Genomic DNA, 18,455 nt, shown 5'->3' on the forward strand with positions numbered 1-18,455 from the left:
ATTCTTACCTCTGACTTTGCGTTTTCAGTTCTTTCAAGGTGGGAGTTATTTCCTGGAGCATTTCAACATGTTCTTGACTTCGAACCTGACCCATGGCTTGGACTAATGTAAACAGCACTGTCTGAATGTTGTCTTGCCATGATTTATATTCACCCAGGAACTGCCTAACACTGTTTTCATAGGGAACATCTTCACCATCTGCCAGAGCAGCTTCTTCATCCTACAATCAATATTTTAATGATTAAGAAAAATGGTATTTGTTTCAGTATTACTCTTCAGACAGTCACCTTTTGGATAACAGGTTAACAAGTGGTTTTTTAATATCAATGTATTTAGTCTGCTTATTACAATTTATTAATAACTTCTTTTCAATAGGAATCTTGTTTCCAGCACAAATAAAAACTCCAACTAAAAAGAAATCCAGGGACTTCCCTGGAAGTCCAGTGGTTAGGACTCCACGCTCCCACTGCAGGGGCGCACGGGTTTGATCCCTGGTTGAGATCCCACAAGCCACATGATGCAACCAAAAAAAAATTTTTTTCAAAAAGTAAATGATCTACTGTTTTGTGACAATAAAGCCTTTTCTAAGGACTGTTTCCTTACTATCTAGATTCTATACAATACTGCAGAGAAGAGGCAATATTTCATTTATTTTGGAAGCAAACTATATGATTTGGGTTGGGAGGCAGAAGGGAGTTAAGAGATCTAAATACTCTGTGAGACCAAGTTCAAGTTTCAGCTCTTCCATAAGTTATGTGACTTTGTATAAATCAATTTCTCTAAGCCCCCGTTTCTCTGGGTACAGAATCAGAATACTATTTACTACATGCTTAAAAAAAAAAAAAAACAGTTGACAGTTGATGAAAACACAAATAAACTCAGTGACAAACCAGATATATGACCTTGGAGAAATTAGGTTTTTTTCTCATGAATAAAACTCTTTGTAATTTTATAAAAGGGGGGAGTAATTATGTGTCAATGGTATTAATCTTACCTTGGCCATTGCTTTCAGGAGATGTTTGACATCTCCAAGCTGCCGGTTATGGCCAGTGAGCACAGTCTTTATATTATCAACCAGATTCTGAATTGTTTCACAGACTGTTTCTATTTGTTGCTCTTTCTCTGTCTGAATTGCCCTCTGAGTAGACATATCCTGGGTCAGTTGTTTGTGTGCTGACAAAAGCCATTCAGAGCTGCCAATAGGATGGTCAAGAGTCGTGTCCTGAACAGAACAAGGGTTTGTTTGATTTTAAGCATCAGACAGAAAAATATAAGATTCTTTTCATCAACATCACATCAAAAGACACTCATAACTCAAGCTGATACAAAGAACCTCAGTTGCTGAGTCATGGATTAATTCACTAGAAAACAGTTGTTTTCTTAAATTTTTTAATAAATTTTTTAAAATAGTTGATAATTTAAACAATCTACAATATACAAACTGAGATTTTTTACACCGCTGCATAATTATACAGGGAACAAATGCTTAGTTTAAAACCTAAGAAAATATATTTGGAGTAACAAAGATGACACACAGCTAGGACCCTAAAGACACTGTAAATAACTTTTTAAAATAAAACCAGAGCCTCCTAATATATAGTCTAAAGCCTTCCCACAAAGTAGAAATGCTGAATTTATTAACTGGATATTCCAGCATTCATCCTTCACTAGTCCTCTGTCTGCTATCCTACTTTCAAAAGTGCATCTGAGTCATTTGCTATTCATTGTCTCTCTCCTTCCCTAGGAACCCCACAGTGATTCTACTTGTAGCTCAGAGAGTTCTTTTCACTTTTTCATTCACTGCATTATTTGTATAAATAAGTTCCTTTGGGGATAAAAGAAAGATTTAGTCATCCTTGAATTCTTCATAACATCTCATATACAGTACATGCTCAGTAAATGTAGACTAGTGAATATATTGATTTTGAGAGCATGCAGTTTGTCTTATTTAAATTACCCAATCTCTTCACTCCCAAGAATCAAGACTTACCACCCTCTGTAATAAACGAAGCTCTAACTCAGAGACTGAACTGTTAAACTGTGATGCAAATGAACACATTTGCTGACACCGTTTGATTAGTTCAAATAATGCAGCATCCAGGTTTAAGGCTTCTGCAGTTCTAGTTCGTAAACTTTCAAAATGAATGATATTGCTGCAGAGGAACGTGACCTGTGACGAGGAAAAAGAGTGGAACCATCACAATGAGGAAGAAAAGTGCAATTAATGAAAGAAAAATAATACCACCTATTCATTTCCAGAATTCAGGACCAGGTCCTGAAAATGCATGAATGTATGACTCTCATGGGAAACAGACCCATTTCTTATAAAAGCTGTAAATAAATGAAGACTTTTGGGTTGATGCTGTCAGGTCTGAGAAGGCTAAAGAGCACCTAAGCAGAGTCAGGTCAACACATCTTCCGCACAATTCTTTTTAATACAGAAGTTTCACTCCATCAACAGCCCATCACACCCCACTGAAATCTGTCTGCGCGACATCCAAACTCCAACCGGAACGCCCCCCTCTGCTGCTTTGCTCCTACACAATTTACCATTTAGATCAGAAAACACTGACTGGTTATTTGACAACATTAAGGACATCTTTCAAGGTACAGTGATAGTACTGTGATTATGTTACTAACTAGTTCTCATCTTTATATATACATACTGAAATATTTACAGATAAAATGATACAATATTTGAGATTACCATTAAATTTAGGATAGCGAGTGGGAAGTATAGAGGAAATAAAGTAGGACTTGAGTTGATAATTATTAAATTCTGGCAATGGATATATGGGATATGGGAATCCTACTGGTTCAGTGTTGTGCCTGATTATATAATCAGTTATATAATCCTGTAACTAAGAACAAGCTGGCGCACACAGGTGCCCATACCTGACTTGCTCTTTGGCTCTCCTTAAGGACAAGATTTCTTCTCTCAGCTATTGTTGCTTCAAAATCCTGTAGTACAGGTGCCAGGGCAGGGTTGGCACCACCTGCCCACTTGAGTCGCTGTTCAATACTTGCTTCAAGTGCTGCCAGTTTCTCCTATAAAAGCCAGCAGAATCTCAGTGAACAGGACTCCACTTCCTATCTGTTGAGCATTTTACATGAATAAGACAGATTCAAAAGAAGTAGGATGGCATAAGTAACTTAGAAAACATCTTTAACAAACTGTCACCTTTTGGAATTAATCTTGACTTCATATTGAGTATTTAAGACTAAACATATCTGAGAAGGTAAGGACTGGCTTTCAGTTTATTTTGCAGAAAGAAGTTTCATTTTCATTTCTAAACAGTCTTAAAAAAAAAAAAACAAACCCCTGTCATACCAAATTCCCACTGGCACTATATATGCTATCTATGAGAAAGTCCATTTATATCTTTGATAGTAAAAGATGAAAATCAGATTCCCACAAATGTAAACGTTTATGAATAATGTTAAAAAAAAAATTCAGCCAGATTATCACAATACGAAGGTTTAACATAACAAAGTTGCTTCATTAAGTATTCAACATTTCCAGTGGCGGAGTTCCCAATACTCCCCCCCCCCCCCCCCCCGCCCCGGCCACCTGCTCACACACAGACACCTCTAGAATCAGAAAGGGCCTGAGTTCAGTCTCCAAAGTGAAAACTAGGACTAATATGCTGTAGAGAAAAGGTATTTCAATCTTCAAAGAAGTGAGCTCAAGAAAAGTTCTATTAAAAATTTTAAAAATATTTTTAAAAATATTACTACAGTGATTGTAATCATACTAATATTAAACTATATAAACAAAAATTTCAGTTACCACTGAATATATGAGATATAAGAATACCAGAGATGTATATAAAACCATCATCAAGACCAGTTTCTTTTATTTAAAAAAAGAAGGCGAGATTAAATATTTTGCTGATGTGACCCAAAAAAAGTCAAAAATAAGGTTAAGAAAAATGTTCTGCTGCTTTTGATATCACAAAATTCCTTTAACTTCCTGGATATTAATAATATGCCAAACTTTCAGAAAACAAATTTGGTATTCACGTTTTTACCATTACCAAGGTTAATGTATAATGGCACAGTAATAGCCATTAAAAATTCTTAAATAGTTCATTAAAAATTTGAAATATTTAGTATGTCTCTATTCTTAGTTCAAAATATACTGCTAAGATTCAGTTACTTTGGAAGATAAGAAAAAAAGACACAAATTAAAAATAAAAGTGTGACTTAAAAGCCAACGACAGACTGAACAGAGCACTTCACCACAGTTGAGGTCATTTCTAAAAGTAAGATGTGTCAGAAGGAGGAGATGACAAAATGTACCTGAACTGTTGCAATTGAAGTCTCAATCTGGCTCAGAGTATGGAGTTTCTTTTTCATGCTGGTTAATATGGCAGAACGAGGGGGAGGGGTGACGGACATGGCTTGTGGTCTATTGATAAGGAGATCTTCATGCTGCCACTGTTCAAAGAAAAAGAAATGTAATAAAGTAAGCACGGAAAAAAATCAAGAGAGGGGAAGTGACACTAGGGGAAGGACTGGGGGAGGAGGTAAAAAGTCGAGTTGCAGCAGGGCAGGGTGGGCAGGGAAGAGTAACAGAAACACAATAAAAGAATTAACCAGATGGAAAATTTCCTGAGGTAGAGAATGGCTGATAAATTCCTTGGATCACTGATATGCAGTATTTAAATAGCAATTCTGAAGGCATTTCCTAGTCTAAGTAAAAGTTTCCTACACAATCACCAGAAAATATAATCTCCAGTTCAGAGGCTGGAATAAGCACAGTAGGTAGAAGAATTGCCCAGCATGGGAGCTAAGCAAGTAACTGAGAGGAACGACGGCAGCAGTCAAAGAAAGAATTCTCTAGTGAACCTACAAGTGACAGAATGACAGAAAGGTGCAGGCAACTGACGGCAGAGGACCAAGCCATCTTGTGCGTGCATCTTGTATGCTGTAAGGTGGCCCCAGAAGGCCAAGGGACATCTGAGCTGAAATTTTAAAGTTATATATTGTGCTAGCTTAAAATGAGTTCAGATGAACAAAACTGGAAGGACTTTTATATTTTCCATATAGTTGTGAACTTTTTCAATGAATAAACTCTAAAATTTATTAAATAAACCTTTTCAACATTACTTTTTTGAAGTAAAATAAATGCCAAGAAAAGCCCAACGTGGGGCTTCCCTGGTGGGTCTAGCGGTTAAGAATCCACTTCGCAATGCAAGGGACAGTGGTCTGGGAAGATCCCACATGCTGTGGAGGGAGCCACTAAGCCTGTGCGCCACAACTACTGAGCCCGTGCACCACAGTCACTGAGGCCTGTGTGCCGAGAGCCTGTGCTCTGCACGAGGGAAGCCGCCGCAAGGAGAAGCCTGTGCACCACAAATGGAGGGCAGTCCCTGCTCTCCACAACTAGCACACAGCCAACAAAGACCCGAAACAGCCAGCAAAGAAAGGCTTTTTAAAATACAGGTTATTAAAAAAAAAAATCCCAATGTGCTAGATGGACTGTTACTATAATAAATGCAACTTCATTCTTAACTTAGGAGCTAAGAAACCAGCTAACTGAGAAAATTGCAAAGAGAAAAATACACTGGTTCCATGCCCCACCATTTCCACTCTTGGGAAGTGGCTTCAATATAAATGATACAAAGTAACCAGTGTTTGGGCCAAACCAGAACCCCAGTAGCCCCAATGCTACTCCATGAGTCACAACTTGTCTGGAAGCTACTGACAATCTTGAAGGTTTGAAGTAAAGAAATAACAAAAAAAATCTGTAATTTATACTGTACTTATTGTCTTACACAGATCACATTTTCTTTTTTAAGTATTCCTTTTGGGGAGTGCTGGGTCGTGGCTGCCGCGCGGGCTTTCTCTAGCTGCCGTGCATGGGCTGCTCGTTGCAGTGGCCTCCCGTGTTGCAGAGCACAGGTTCCAGGGCACGCGCGCTTCAGAAGCTGCAGCGCGTGGGCTCAGTAGTTGTGGCACAGTTGCTCAGTAGTTAGTTACTCCAAGGCATGTGGAATCTTCCCAGACCAGGGATCAAATCCATGTTCCCTGCATTAGCAGCTGGATTCTTATCCACTGTGTCATCAGGGAAGTCCCAGATCATCATTTTTAATTCACAGAGTCATCAACCTTTTAGATAGTACTGTCCCCATTCTACAGGTAAGGAAATCAGATCTTAAGGGAGGTTAAAGGTAAGTTCATATATCCGAATCCAAATCTATCTCACTCCCAAAGTCTGTACTGCCCCCAAACAAGGACAAAAACAGGCTTCTAAAAAATAGTTACCAAATGACGACAGGTGGTATGCAGATAGCTTAGACATTCAGGGAAACAGATGTCACTTTGGAAATAATTATGTTAGTACACAAGGAATATATACACCTAACAAATACATTCAATTGTTAGAAATTACATTTACAGGGTGGGGAACAGGGAGGCTCAATAGGGATGGGATATATGCATATGCACAGAATTCAGTCTGTTGTACAGCAGAAATGAACACAGTGTTGTAAAGCAATTATACTCCAACTGAAAGAAAAAGAAATTACATTTACAAGTAATATTTAACGATAACACCATAAAACACTGATGGAAATGAAAAGGACACAAACTATAAACATAAACGATCACAACTACGTAAACAAGAAATGTTACAGAAATGTTAGAGCTGTGTTTGTTCTGGGTTGGCACAATTTGAGAAGTTGAAAATTTTCTCTTCTTTATATTGTTCTATATTAATCTCCCAGCTTTTCAAATTCCTACACTGAGGACAAACCCCTTTATGAGGAGAAATACCTACCTGAAACATGGCGATATGCAGCTGAACGCGCTGCAGGCTTGTCTTGCAGGAGGAGATGCTGGTCTCCAGCCTGCGCACCAAGTCGTGCTTCTTCCAGGCAGTGTCATAGGAACTCGCCAGCACAGTCGCCCTGTTCATGACCAGCTGAGAGAACTTCCCGACCTGGATGTTGTGCTCCACTGCTTTCTTACACAGATCATCAACAGAAACTTTGCTTTCAGCACCAAAATCCTTCGCCTCCACCTGTGCAATGATATCTACTCCTAGAGCACTGATGAAGCTGCACAGTGTGAGGCCCAGGGCTTGGTTCGGGAGTCCAATCAGGAGCTGCCGCACAAAGTCAGCTGTGAATGCCTTTATTGGTTTGGCCATCTGGTCTTCACTGAAACAAGAGTTTCTAAAAAGGGTTTTCACATTGACAATCTGTACAGGCCCATTTACAGTATTCTGATCTTCAAGTGAACTTGATCCTAAAAAAGGAAATTTTTCTTTTAAGTATTTCATACAATACTAAAATAAGGCGACAATGCTAACGTAAGAATTTGAAGACGGCATGAATTTAAGATTTTAATTTACAGTTAAATTAAGCCAACTCTATCCCATTTCCCTCCAAAGTACAACTATATCCGGCTTAAGTGTGAAATATTACCTGACAAAGTTTTAGAAAAGGTACCACATAGCCGAAAGAACTCCTTAATTGTCTGTAGTCGTTTCAGAAAGAAGATCTCTTCCAGCACCTGTCGGTGATTATCATCATCAAAAAAATTGACCTGAGTGCTCCTGGCTTCCCGTATAATGTCAATCTTTCGCCAAGCTATAGGAATTTCCATCTTATTTAGCTATGTAAATGAAAGAAAATAAAGTTCATTTCTCCACTCTTCAAACACAGAACAACTACTTTACTACACTTGCATTATTTATCAAACCAGGTCAATTATTTACCTTTTCAACTAATAAGCCAAAAGCAGTCTCAACTTGGGCAAACATGCCATCAAATGCTACCAAAAGCATCTGGCCAGCTGACATTTTTGGTGTTTCATCAACTGAACCATTTCTTGGTTGGATTAATTCACCATACTGAGCATGAAGCATTCTAGAGGAAAAGAAAAAGGAGTTAAAACCATTTCTAAACAGGAATATTTGGGGGGAAACGTTAAGATAAACAAGTCTTACAGCTAGTATGCAGAGTCTAGGGGAAAAGTCTTTTTATGAAGGAAGGAGTGTTATTAGCCATTGTTCATGTGATTAAATTTTATGCAAACTGAAGTTATGAGTTTTAAAAAAACTATATAAAATATTACAGTATCTCTCTATATACAGAACATTATACACTTCCAATATTAAAAAAAAACAAAATCAAGAGGCATACAATTCTAAAGCTGGTGGACCTAGCAAAAGTTGTCAAGTATCTTCACAGTACTGTCACAGGACAGTCAGCTACAGACAGTGAATGGAAACAGCTATTCTTTTTGGCATGCTGAGTTTTGAATAATGCACAGTTTGAAGGCAGGTCTTGACAAATCTGCTCTCACATTATAATTAACTTAAGACTTGCATAGTGTTTATGTATCCAAGCACCATGTTAAACATCTTATATAAGTGTAAGCTATCAGAGAAATTTATAATGGAAAAAGAGCTATATGATGGTATAAAATTTTCATTTAGATTACCAAAAAGTTTCTCTAACACAAGATACATACAGGCTGTAGCAGAATCAAACATGAGGTCTGTCACCCAGTGCTTACATGGAAGTAAATATTTCTCTATTTGAGAGTAAAGGGAATCTAGATTAGACATCAAGGAAAACTAAGGGCTGAACTTTTGTGAGAAAGAAAAGTGTACAGACTTAGCATCTAACTTTTAAAATAACGCTAGGAACTTTATGATAAAGCTCTTGTGCAAATAATCTCATTATTTAGCTGACAAATGTTTATCCTATACTAATTACACTTGTTTTTTAAACTTTATGTTAAAACAACTAAAAGAAACGAGAAAATAGGAAAATTTTGAATGCAGGATAAAAGAAAACATTAAGGATAGTTGTTACCTTTTCTTATGAAATAAGGGCCTCTTAAGAAAATAAGTCTACATTAATTCTCCTGCAGCTTAAGAATGAAAAGGTATTTGCTTCAAAGTACCAGGGCAGTACAATTTAAACAAGATTAACCAGAAGCAAAAAAAAGGGGGGGTGGGGGGGTGGGGGGCAGGATTAATCACAGTGCAGATAATTACTGAAGGTAGTGAAATGAGGGTTCATTATACTGTTCTCTCTGCTTTCTTATATCTTGTAATTTCCCCATGGGAAGTATGATGGGTCAATTCATTGCTTCTCTCAATTATATTTTCTGACAGCAACTGGACAGAATGCCAAAGAAAGAGGCCCTGAATCACAAGGGACAAAGCAGCTTAGGGTTTATGCATGTACACTGCATGGCTGAAGAAACTGTTCAACTTCTACATGTTTCAAAGTCAAATTGTTTTCCTAGATTTAAGAATTGAGAAATACAAAGTTCAATACCTAAAATAAACTTATAAAACTTAAGCTAACAAGTGTTCACCTGAAGTGATGTGTATACTCCATTAGCAAGCTAAACTGGCTCAGATGCTCCCATTGAATTCCAAGTGCTGGCTTAAAAAATACCACATTCCACTTTGTGTGTGAGCACAAATATAGTAAAAACTACAGCCTTTAAAGAATACATGTGTGTATGTAACAAAACCACACACACACAAGTACACATGTAACTGGTGAAACCTGAGTAAGCTCTGTGGACTGTATCAAAGTCAATTTCATGGTGTTGCTACTGTACCACAGGTATGCAAGATGCTACACTCAAGGAGGGATAGAGGCTACATAAGACATCCCTGAACAATGTTTTTTTAAAAATACAACTTCCTATCAATCTGTAATTATTTCCAAATAAAAGGGGTTTTTTTTGCTTTTGGGGGGGGGGGGGGGTGGGATGGGAAATGTTGTTTTGGTTTTATTTGTTTTAGCCATGCCGTGTAGCTTGCAGAATCTACCAGGGACTGAACCTGCACCCTTCGCAAGTGCAGAATCCTAACCACTGGATCACCAAGGAATTCCCCCAAATAAAAGTATTTTTAAAAAGGTATTACTGAGGTTTCCCTAGTGGCTCAGTGGTAAGGAATCCACCTGCTAGTACAGGATATACGGGTTGCATGCCTGATCTGGGAAGATCCCACATGCCTTGGAGCAACTACGCCCATGCAGCACAACTACTGAGCCTGTGCTCCAGAGGCCAGGAACTGCAACTACCGAGGCCACAAGCCACAACCACTGAAGCTCCTGTGCCCTAGAGCCCAAGCTCCACGAGAGAAGCCACCGCAACGAGAAGCTGGAGCCACCGCAACTACAGAACAGCCCCTGCTTGCCACCAGAGAGAAGCCTGAGCAGCAATGAAGACCCAGCACAGCCAAAGGGAGAGAAAACTTACAAGTGTTTATATATATATCTGCTCTAAAAATTAAAAGCTAGCTTACTGTAAAATAAGAGCTCAGAAAACGTATCTGGCTTCCCAACTCTTTCACAAGAAAATAGCACAGCTTAGCATTCACTTGCCTGGCAACATCGATGTAATGAGCATGTGTTTCTTCCTCAAGTCCCATAGCTGCATTTCTTAAATAGGCTTGAAGAGATTCAACTAGAGTCTGCAGAGGAACACCATCAGTTGTCTGCTCAATAAGACTGTCCAGCTCATGAAGCATACTTTCTAATGTGTACTCTCCTTTCATTAAACATCTCAGTGCTTCTGGAAATATGATTTGCCGGAAATTTGAATTTAATTCCTGTAAATATGTGAGAAATCTATTTTAATGCTTCCTGAGTTTAGATAAAGCAACATTAAAGGCTGAGGAAGTCAAACTGCTTTTCAGAACCAGAAATGAAAAATACAACACTCAACATTTAAAACAAACTTACAAAATTTAAGCTAATTTAGAAGTGCTCACCTGAAGTGAGGTGTATACACCATTAGCCAAATGAACTGCCTCAGATGCTTCCATGGGGTTAGGAATATCTAAGTCTTGTGGCACTAAGTGACACTGCTTCAGTAACTGAACCAGGCATGTGACATTTCCGCTCATACTGCAGAGCTCCTCCAAGAACCAGGCTCCGTCCCGAGAAGTAAGATCAACCAGCTGCTCTCCAGCGCTCGACGCTGCACCTTCCATCATTAGGTTACGCCTGAATGAGATAAGTATTTGTACAGTGAACCTGATTTAGTGGAACACACACAAATAGGATACCTCAAAATATGGGAGAAAAATAATAATAATAAAGCAGTCTTACACTGGGCAAGACTAATGAAAAGTACAAGGATACCTTAAGTTTGGGATCAACCAAAAAACACATGAACTCTCGATAAGCACCAATGTTCACAGGACAGTGAAATAGTCTCAATAACACGTCAGCTAACTCACCTTGTGAGAGTACAAAGGGCAGAAATAATAACACTTGCTAGACTCAAAGATCCTTCCTCTCCATTCTCATGAAGGAAAACTTTGATACAACGTTCAATTTCTTTCAACTGATCTTCACAAACAGGTACAGTGACAGCTTCCTGTTTCAAGCGTTCCACCTGTCTAATAAGTCGGCTGTTGATGTCTGCTGCATACCGCTGCAGGGTCATCTCAGTGGCCGTGATGAACTGACACACCGTTGGGGGTGGCTGGGGCGCATACTGCATTTCATATCTTTATAAAAGAGAAAGAGGTGCTTGAAAGGAAAGTTCACACCTTACAAAGTACTAAAAAAGACAAGATGGAATACTGTATTTGATACTCAAACTTTGAAGAGCAGAAATCATCATTTCCATTTTACAGAGAACGTCTCAAGAGCAAAAAGTAACTTCTAAAGATGACTTGAGTGACAGAATCAATATGTGAGTTCAGCTCTCTTTACCTGATCCCACCACTCTTAGATACATTTTATCTAAGAGTGAGATACATTTTAACTAATTACAAAAAATACTGTCTTATAAAGGAAAACAAGAGTTTAAACCCTCTTAAAACCACAAGAAAGTGACTCCATTCAAATTCCATCAATCATTTCTTTCAGAAAATGAAATACTATGCAATTGAAAATGTGAACACAACTTTGTTTCCAGTCCCAATGAGAAGTAAAGAAAATCGAGAGTGATCAACTTACTTCCTGTAGAGTTCCTGACAGCGTTCTACTGTGGTATTACAGATGAGCTCTTCCATCCAGGTCTTCCACTGCTCAATTCGATGTTTCTGAAATATGGCCTTTGGATACTGCAGAGCAACGGTTGCGTAGTGATGCAGCTGCTCCAGACAGCCTCGCAGGACCGAGCGCCTCTGCTGCAGGAGGGCGCCGACCTCCCCCTCTAGCTGCTCACACTGGCTAATCAAGTGGGCCTGGCCAGCATTCTGCAGAAAGGCTGTTGCCGGCACATAGCTGGGAGGACCTTTCGGTAAAAGATAATTATCCATCACAGTGAAGCCATTTCAAATCAGCAGTCATTGAAAGGCAGTACAAATCAGAGCTCCACACATCAACACCTAACAACAAAACTCACATGCACACACGTACATCTAACATACCAAGGTCCATCTGCGTGCTTATCTCCTGAAGCAAACTGGCCAGCTGCGTCGCTTCCAGGTTACTGAATGCAGCCTGATAGTGTGTTATCCACTGCTCAAACTCATTCAGCTTCACCTGGATTGCTTCCTGAACAGCTCTCTGCTGAGTCTGCAGTTGAGTGTGTTCAGAATACCTAATGGAAGGAAAAAATTTTAATTGACTGCTGGGAATTTTCATCACTCTAAAAGTACATTTTGCTCATACTTGAGCCTGGTAAGTTCCTTTTCAATCTTGAGGATACCACTCAAATGCTGTTTCCTCCTCTGGTTTTTTTCCTGATGCTGTAGCCCTGTAACTATACTCACAACATTTAAAACAAAATTCTACATTTACCAGAGTTATTTGAAGTGCAGAAGACTGAGACTGGAAGACAGATCTCTGTAATCTCAGGATCTCAGCATCTCCTTCAGTGTCTGGCACTTGCACATTTAACCACCCTTCACTGAGCTAGGCACCCGCTCTGTGCAAGGTTCACTCACTTAGATCAAAGCTCAAAAAAACTTGGCCATGTGGACAAAATCCACCATACAAATAATAAGGATTCAGACATAAACTGCAGAGGAAAAAACCAAACCCCAGGTTTTCTGAATCCAAGTTCACGGTTCTAACCACTATGTCCACCATCTTCCATAGTAACTCAAACATCTAAATACAATGAAGCTGAAAATTTAAGTGAATTCTGTAAGTACTTCAAAACTGCAGTTCTTGCAAGAGCTTTGATTATTCATGTGAGTTGCTGCAGCAATTCTAATTCAAGTTGATAATGTTCATACAAATACAAAAGTTCTCCTTAATGGAATAAAGATAAATTACGAGTTCAACACTTGTTTTAAACCTGTGTTGCAGAGTATGAGAAGGATGATCCACTCCTTCAGCTCCTTCTAGAAATTCAATTTCTTCCAGCAGTTTGCCCTGAAGTTTCTCCACATCTGTTAGCTGCTCTTGCAAGCTCAGGTATTCATCTAAACTGCTGTCCAGCTTGGGAAGTACAACCAGCATCTCATCCCTGTTTTTAAACCAGTTCACCTGTGACAAGATATAATTAGGAAGATTCTTACAGGGCCGACTGTGAGGTATGAGGATGCCAAAAGGATCATGTTAGAAGGACATTCTGCACATGCTATTACACTTAAATCTCAACAAAGCCAGTGTGGATCACCTGCATTTTTATAAAGATAACTAATGCAATCAATTCACATGGCCATAAATGAAGACTCAATTCCACAATAACATGCAGTTACCACCATGCCACACAAAGCAAGATCAGCATCACTGGTTACTATGTAGAAGGAGAAGGAGACTATCCAATTAAAATCAAGGAGACTATCCAGTTAAAGAACACTTAAAATAGTCACTGGCAAACACATTCAGTATACTAAAAAAGGTATAATATTTTTCAAATCATTAACCCACCTCCCATGTGGGAGTGTGACTATGTGTCTTTTCATGTGAACATTTCTGAGCAAAGGATCACAGCAAACTGCCCTACTTCGTGGCCATTTCAATATCATACACTAGAGTCTTACTTTTTTTATGGACCTGTTAACCTTTTTTTTTTTTCTGGTGGCACCACACAGCTCACAGGATCTTAGTTCCCTGAGGAGGACTGGAACCCAGGCCCTGGCAGCGAAACCACCAGGTCCTAACCACTGGACCACCAAGGAATTCCCTGGTCTTGTTAACTATTAACAAAAAAGGGACAATGACTTACTACTGGCCTCACCTTAATTTCAGCTACTCTCGAAGAAAAAAGGCTGCGAGTGATCTCTCGTTCCATCTCTCTCTTGCTCTGCTTGCTCTCAGCCTGCTGGCCCCCTCCACCATAGACGGCACCAGCAAACCCAGCCTCACCCCCAGCTGTCCAGTCCACCAGGGGGTCATATACAAAGGCCTCTAGCAGCGTCAGCAAAGTCTCCCTGCCACGCCGCATAATGTGTAGAACCTGTTTTCAGAAAACTTTTAATTAAGTTTTGCCAAAAGCTTCCTCATTAAAATGTAGCTTTTCATTCCACAGGACTTGCTAATGTAACAGGTACACTACGCAGTGTAAGGGAAAACCACATACCTGCTCACACGAAAGCCTAAAAACACCTTCTACTCCAGTTACACCCAGTGCGGTTTCAATGTTCTGTGTCATTCGAAAAGGTACTTTCTCAGGAACTCTAAGGCTTTTACCTTGAAAAGACAAATCATTATATTTTTGTCCTTTCACCAAAATATATTCGACCCTTATATAAAAAGTCCACTTTAATTTTACCTTTTTCAAAGCAAACATTGTAATCTATGTGAACAACCTCTCCAGTCGTCATATCTATGAGAACATTATCCAGATGTCTATCTCCAAGGCCAATTATGTATCCAACCATAGACATGACTGCAGTAGATCTGGCATAAGACTAAAAAAGAGGGGGTGGGGGGGAGCAAGTTAGACATTATTAGCAAATTTCCTTCCAACATGGTCTTGATGCTCTAAAATTTACAAACCCCCACAATCCTACTCCCTTATTTCTAAATAAATAGCTGGCACTCTTCAAGGATGCTGCATGTGATCACAGACTTTGGTGAGCAGCAGCATACAACACTGAGGTCCTTGCTGGTTCTACCTCATCAACAGAATGCAGGACTTAAAAAAAAAACAACTGTTCTTCAGTCTCTCTAGTTTTTCCCTTTCTAAAGTTTTTATTCCACTTTTCATTTCATCCATAATCCCCTTCATTCTGCCTTCATACAGTCATGGCCATGCCTCATAAAAATAAATGTAATATAAGATTCAAATACAGGTCTCAAACTACCAATTTTAGAGGGGCGGCAGAAGGATGGTGAACAAGACAAGACAGGATGCAGGCAAAGAATAATACTGATGACAGCCCAAAACAAAACACATACCTGTGTGACTCTCCACCACTCATCAGGGGTGGTACATGATGACCAAAGCTCTTTAGCAAGGAGATTTGGGGGCGTGGCCTCCATTAACTCTTCTAACACTGCCTTCATTACATGAAGGGGCCAATCCCGTCGGGACACATCCAGACTAAGTCCAACTGCTTTCAAAGCAGGACCAATTTTACTATAATAAAGTTCACTAGGACGGGGTACAATTCCAGGATTCTGAGGAGTTTGGTAGGAATCTTGGGCCTTTAAAAAATTTTTAAGAAAAGATTAACTTTGTTTAAATAAGGATAAAGAGTACCTTGAATATAAAGTAGTATTTTAAAAACTGTTTTCTCAGCAGCATTCTCCACCTAGCTAGCTAAATCTCATGCATCAAATAGCCAATTCTTCTGGACTGCAATCTATGTTATCTTTTTCTTAATTAGGTCTTATCACTTTATTGAAAACTTGGTTTACTGTTATATTTTCTTGAGGTTCAACTCAAGCTCAACATCCAAGTTCCACTTTTCTTTGTAACATATAATTCTGTTTAAAATTTATCATTCATTTATGCACCTCTTTCATTCTTTACCAGTATGACTTAATCATAATATAAAATTAACAACACATATTTAGAAACATCTTAGACAAAAATGCAGATGGCCCTTTCCTAATTTCATCTCTAATCTACCCTTCAGTAATTGTTCTATAGTCTCCTATGTTCAAACTCTTGCTCTTTCCCAAATCTATCCAACTTAGAATCATTTTCTTTGTCTAGATGTTGGAACTTGAAGCTGTGACTGTTTAAAAATTTACCTCTTTTATATGAAGTACTTAGTACTATTTCTTTCATATACTAAGCACTCAGATACTCAGCTAAAATGAATTCTAAAAAACTGTTCTAAATCAAAGTATAAATTCCACAGGTACAAAACAGGACACCATAGTGATTAACTCCAAATTTAAAGGTGTGTTTATTCCTTCGTTAACTCTCATAAACCTGAAAAAATGCTCAAGAGAAGTAAACCTAGACATATTTCACATGTAACGGAGAACAAATTAATACATATACTTGTTTATCAGCATTCAAACAAAAGTACATATTTTAATTTGAATCAACCTTTTGTGCTTGCAAGGCAGCTTCCCGTTGTTGCCACCGCTTGTAAAGACCAAATAAGGGCGTGGCTCCATCCACCCACTGGATTAGGCCTGACCGAGTTCCCAGTGGTGTTACAGAATAGTGGCGAGCATGGAAGCGAGGTGTTTCCTGGCGATTGATTGTTGCAAACATGGTATTTACAATAGACAGAAATTGCATTATTCTCTCATCCAGATGTAAATCCTCCAATCCTGTGGAAACAAAATTAAAGTGGTTGGGACAGATAACCAAATAGGGTGAAGTGCAATGGAATGCGACTGGAAACATACCACTTTTTCACGTCCCTCTCAATTAGCAATAGCAGTCAAGAACTGACAGTCAAAAGGGCATAATGACAGCACTAAAGAACATTCTATTCAGCCACAAGATATTAGATACAGCATTATCAGTTTATCTCAGTTGCTCAGCTTGTATACATTCATAACCAAGAACAAAGGAAACAAAAGAAAATCACACTACACAGCTTCCAACAAGTTCCATCAAAATACATGATACTCCAGGCTATTCATGACTTATAGAAATTCACCTAAACAACACACACACACACACACAGAGCATTAAAACATTAATAATCAGATTAATGTTTTTAAACCCCACCTTTGAAAAGATAAGGATAGCTCTTCCCATCTGATCCTAGAAAGAGGAGCTTCTTTGGCTTGGTTTTAGTAGGTAAGATTGTGATGGTTCCACCAACACTGTGGATCGTGACGGTGTCTCTGGCTGAGACCTCTCCAGGAAGAGCAATCTCAGTGCTGGTCATAGCAGCCAGCCATGGGCTGATTTCTTCAAGACGCAAGATGTAGCTTGCGCGTTTCTGCGCCCTCTGTTGCAGACTCAGCATTATCTGTGTGTAAGACAGGGAAAGTGTACATCATCATCACTGCACTTATTTTCCTCGACATTTAATCTGGCTTACAGATAAATTTAAAATACAAACACCTCTTGTCTAGTTCATTTAATTTGCTGTTACATATTTGGGCCTTCCTGGGAGGGGAAACACTGATGTGCTGATATGCTCTTGGTGATTTCTGCTTTGTTCAGACCTCTCCCAAATAAGCAATGAAATCACAGCAGATGGAAAAACACTCACTGCTGTGATCACAAAATTCAAGGCTTGTAGCAAACTAATTCCCCAGTGTTAAGCTATGTCCAATCAACACCCAAACAGATCACTTCACTCCTAGCAACAGAACAAAAGACAGAGCCAGTTACTGGTAGGTAACTTAAAGGTGGCACACACCTTTAAGAAAGCCATCTGAAAATTTAGTAATAATTTAGAGCGCGGACTATTTGAAGTATGCAGCAGACATGCAATCGTTCTAATAACTCATAGAGAAAGGATCATGTATAGCTGGATCCCTACTTAGCTAATTCAGTAATCTACGCCTGAATTAATGAACTCTGGGCTCTGCTTTCAAGTGAAAAATTTTAATCAATCTTTAGCAACATTTGTTCGTAAAAGGAAAAAGGTAACTGGAAACACCTCAAGTATTCACTGACGGGACAAAAGATAAACTGTGGTACTGTTCAATAATCTATTCATGTTCAACTGTATACAAAATATGGATAAATTTTAAAAACCAAAAGCAAAAACCTAACACTGATGAATCATTTATGGAAGTGGTAAAATGTACCACATAATGTACAAACAAAATATAATCTCATTTATATGAAATTCAAAAACGGGAGAGGCTAAACTATACTATTTAGAAATGTATCAATAAAAACTACTTTCTTTAAGTAAATAAGGATTAATTCAAAATTCAGAGCAGTGGTTATGGAGAGGAAGATATAATTATGGAGGGACACAGTACTTCTAAAATTTTTCTCTATGACTTATTGCACACACACACACACACAGGGTTTTTAAAAAAATATTCCCTATGGGAGGAGTACAGGAGAAGGAAGGGTCAGGATTAGCAGATGCAAACTAGCATATATAGGATGGATAAACAAGGAACTACCGTATAGCACAGGGAATTATACTCAATATCCTGTGATAAACGACAATGGAA

General features: G+C 38.7%; 1 protein-coding gene across 3 annotated transcripts in view; it reads right to left on the reverse strand.

The window, feature by feature from the left end:
• SMG1 (SMG1 nonsense mediated mRNA decay associated PI3K related kinase) overlaps nucleotides 1-18,455 on the reverse strand; it is a 99,152-nt gene that overhangs the window by 8,237 nt on the left and 72,460 nt on the right. For all 3 annotated transcript variants that reach the window (XM_020879054.2, XM_020879055.2, XM_070460938.1), the window contains 20 exons: nucleotides 17,038-17,284; nucleotides 16,402-16,631; nucleotides 15,297-15,545; nucleotides 14,668-14,806; nucleotides 14,476-14,585; nucleotides 14,134-14,352; nucleotides 13,246-13,436; nucleotides 12,371-12,543; nucleotides 11,955-12,234; nucleotides 11,228-11,500; nucleotides 10,757-10,991; nucleotides 10,368-10,594; nucleotides 7,727-7,877; nucleotides 7,434-7,623; nucleotides 6,785-7,254; nucleotides 4,303-4,440; nucleotides 2,896-3,048; nucleotides 1,991-2,170; nucleotides 995-1,222; nucleotides 9-220 (listed from right to left, as the gene is read on the reverse strand). In XM_020879054.2, the coding sequence (XP_020734713.1) occupies nucleotides 9-220; nucleotides 995-1,222; nucleotides 1,991-2,170; nucleotides 2,896-3,048; nucleotides 4,303-4,440; nucleotides 6,785-7,254; nucleotides 7,434-7,623; nucleotides 7,727-7,877; nucleotides 10,368-10,594; nucleotides 10,757-10,991; nucleotides 11,228-11,500; nucleotides 11,955-12,234; nucleotides 12,371-12,543; nucleotides 13,246-13,436; nucleotides 14,134-14,352; nucleotides 14,476-14,585; nucleotides 14,668-14,806; nucleotides 15,297-15,545; nucleotides 16,402-16,631; nucleotides 17,038-17,284 (4,295 nt within the window). The remainder of the gene's footprint in view (nucleotides 1-8; nucleotides 221-994; nucleotides 1,223-1,990; nucleotides 2,171-2,895; nucleotides 3,049-4,302; nucleotides 4,441-6,784; nucleotides 7,255-7,433; nucleotides 7,624-7,726; nucleotides 7,878-10,367; nucleotides 10,595-10,756; nucleotides 10,992-11,227; nucleotides 11,501-11,954; nucleotides 12,235-12,370; nucleotides 12,544-13,245; nucleotides 13,437-14,133; nucleotides 14,353-14,475; nucleotides 14,586-14,667; nucleotides 14,807-15,296; nucleotides 15,546-16,401; nucleotides 16,632-17,037; nucleotides 17,285-18,455) is intronic.

The sequence above is a fragment of the Odocoileus virginianus genome, chromosome 33 (assembly GCF_023699985.2).
Source record: "Odocoileus virginianus isolate 20LAN1187 ecotype Illinois chromosome 33, Ovbor_1.2, whole genome shotgun sequence".
NCBI lineage: Eukaryota > Metazoa > Chordata > Mammalia > Artiodactyla > Cervidae > Odocoileus > Odocoileus virginianus.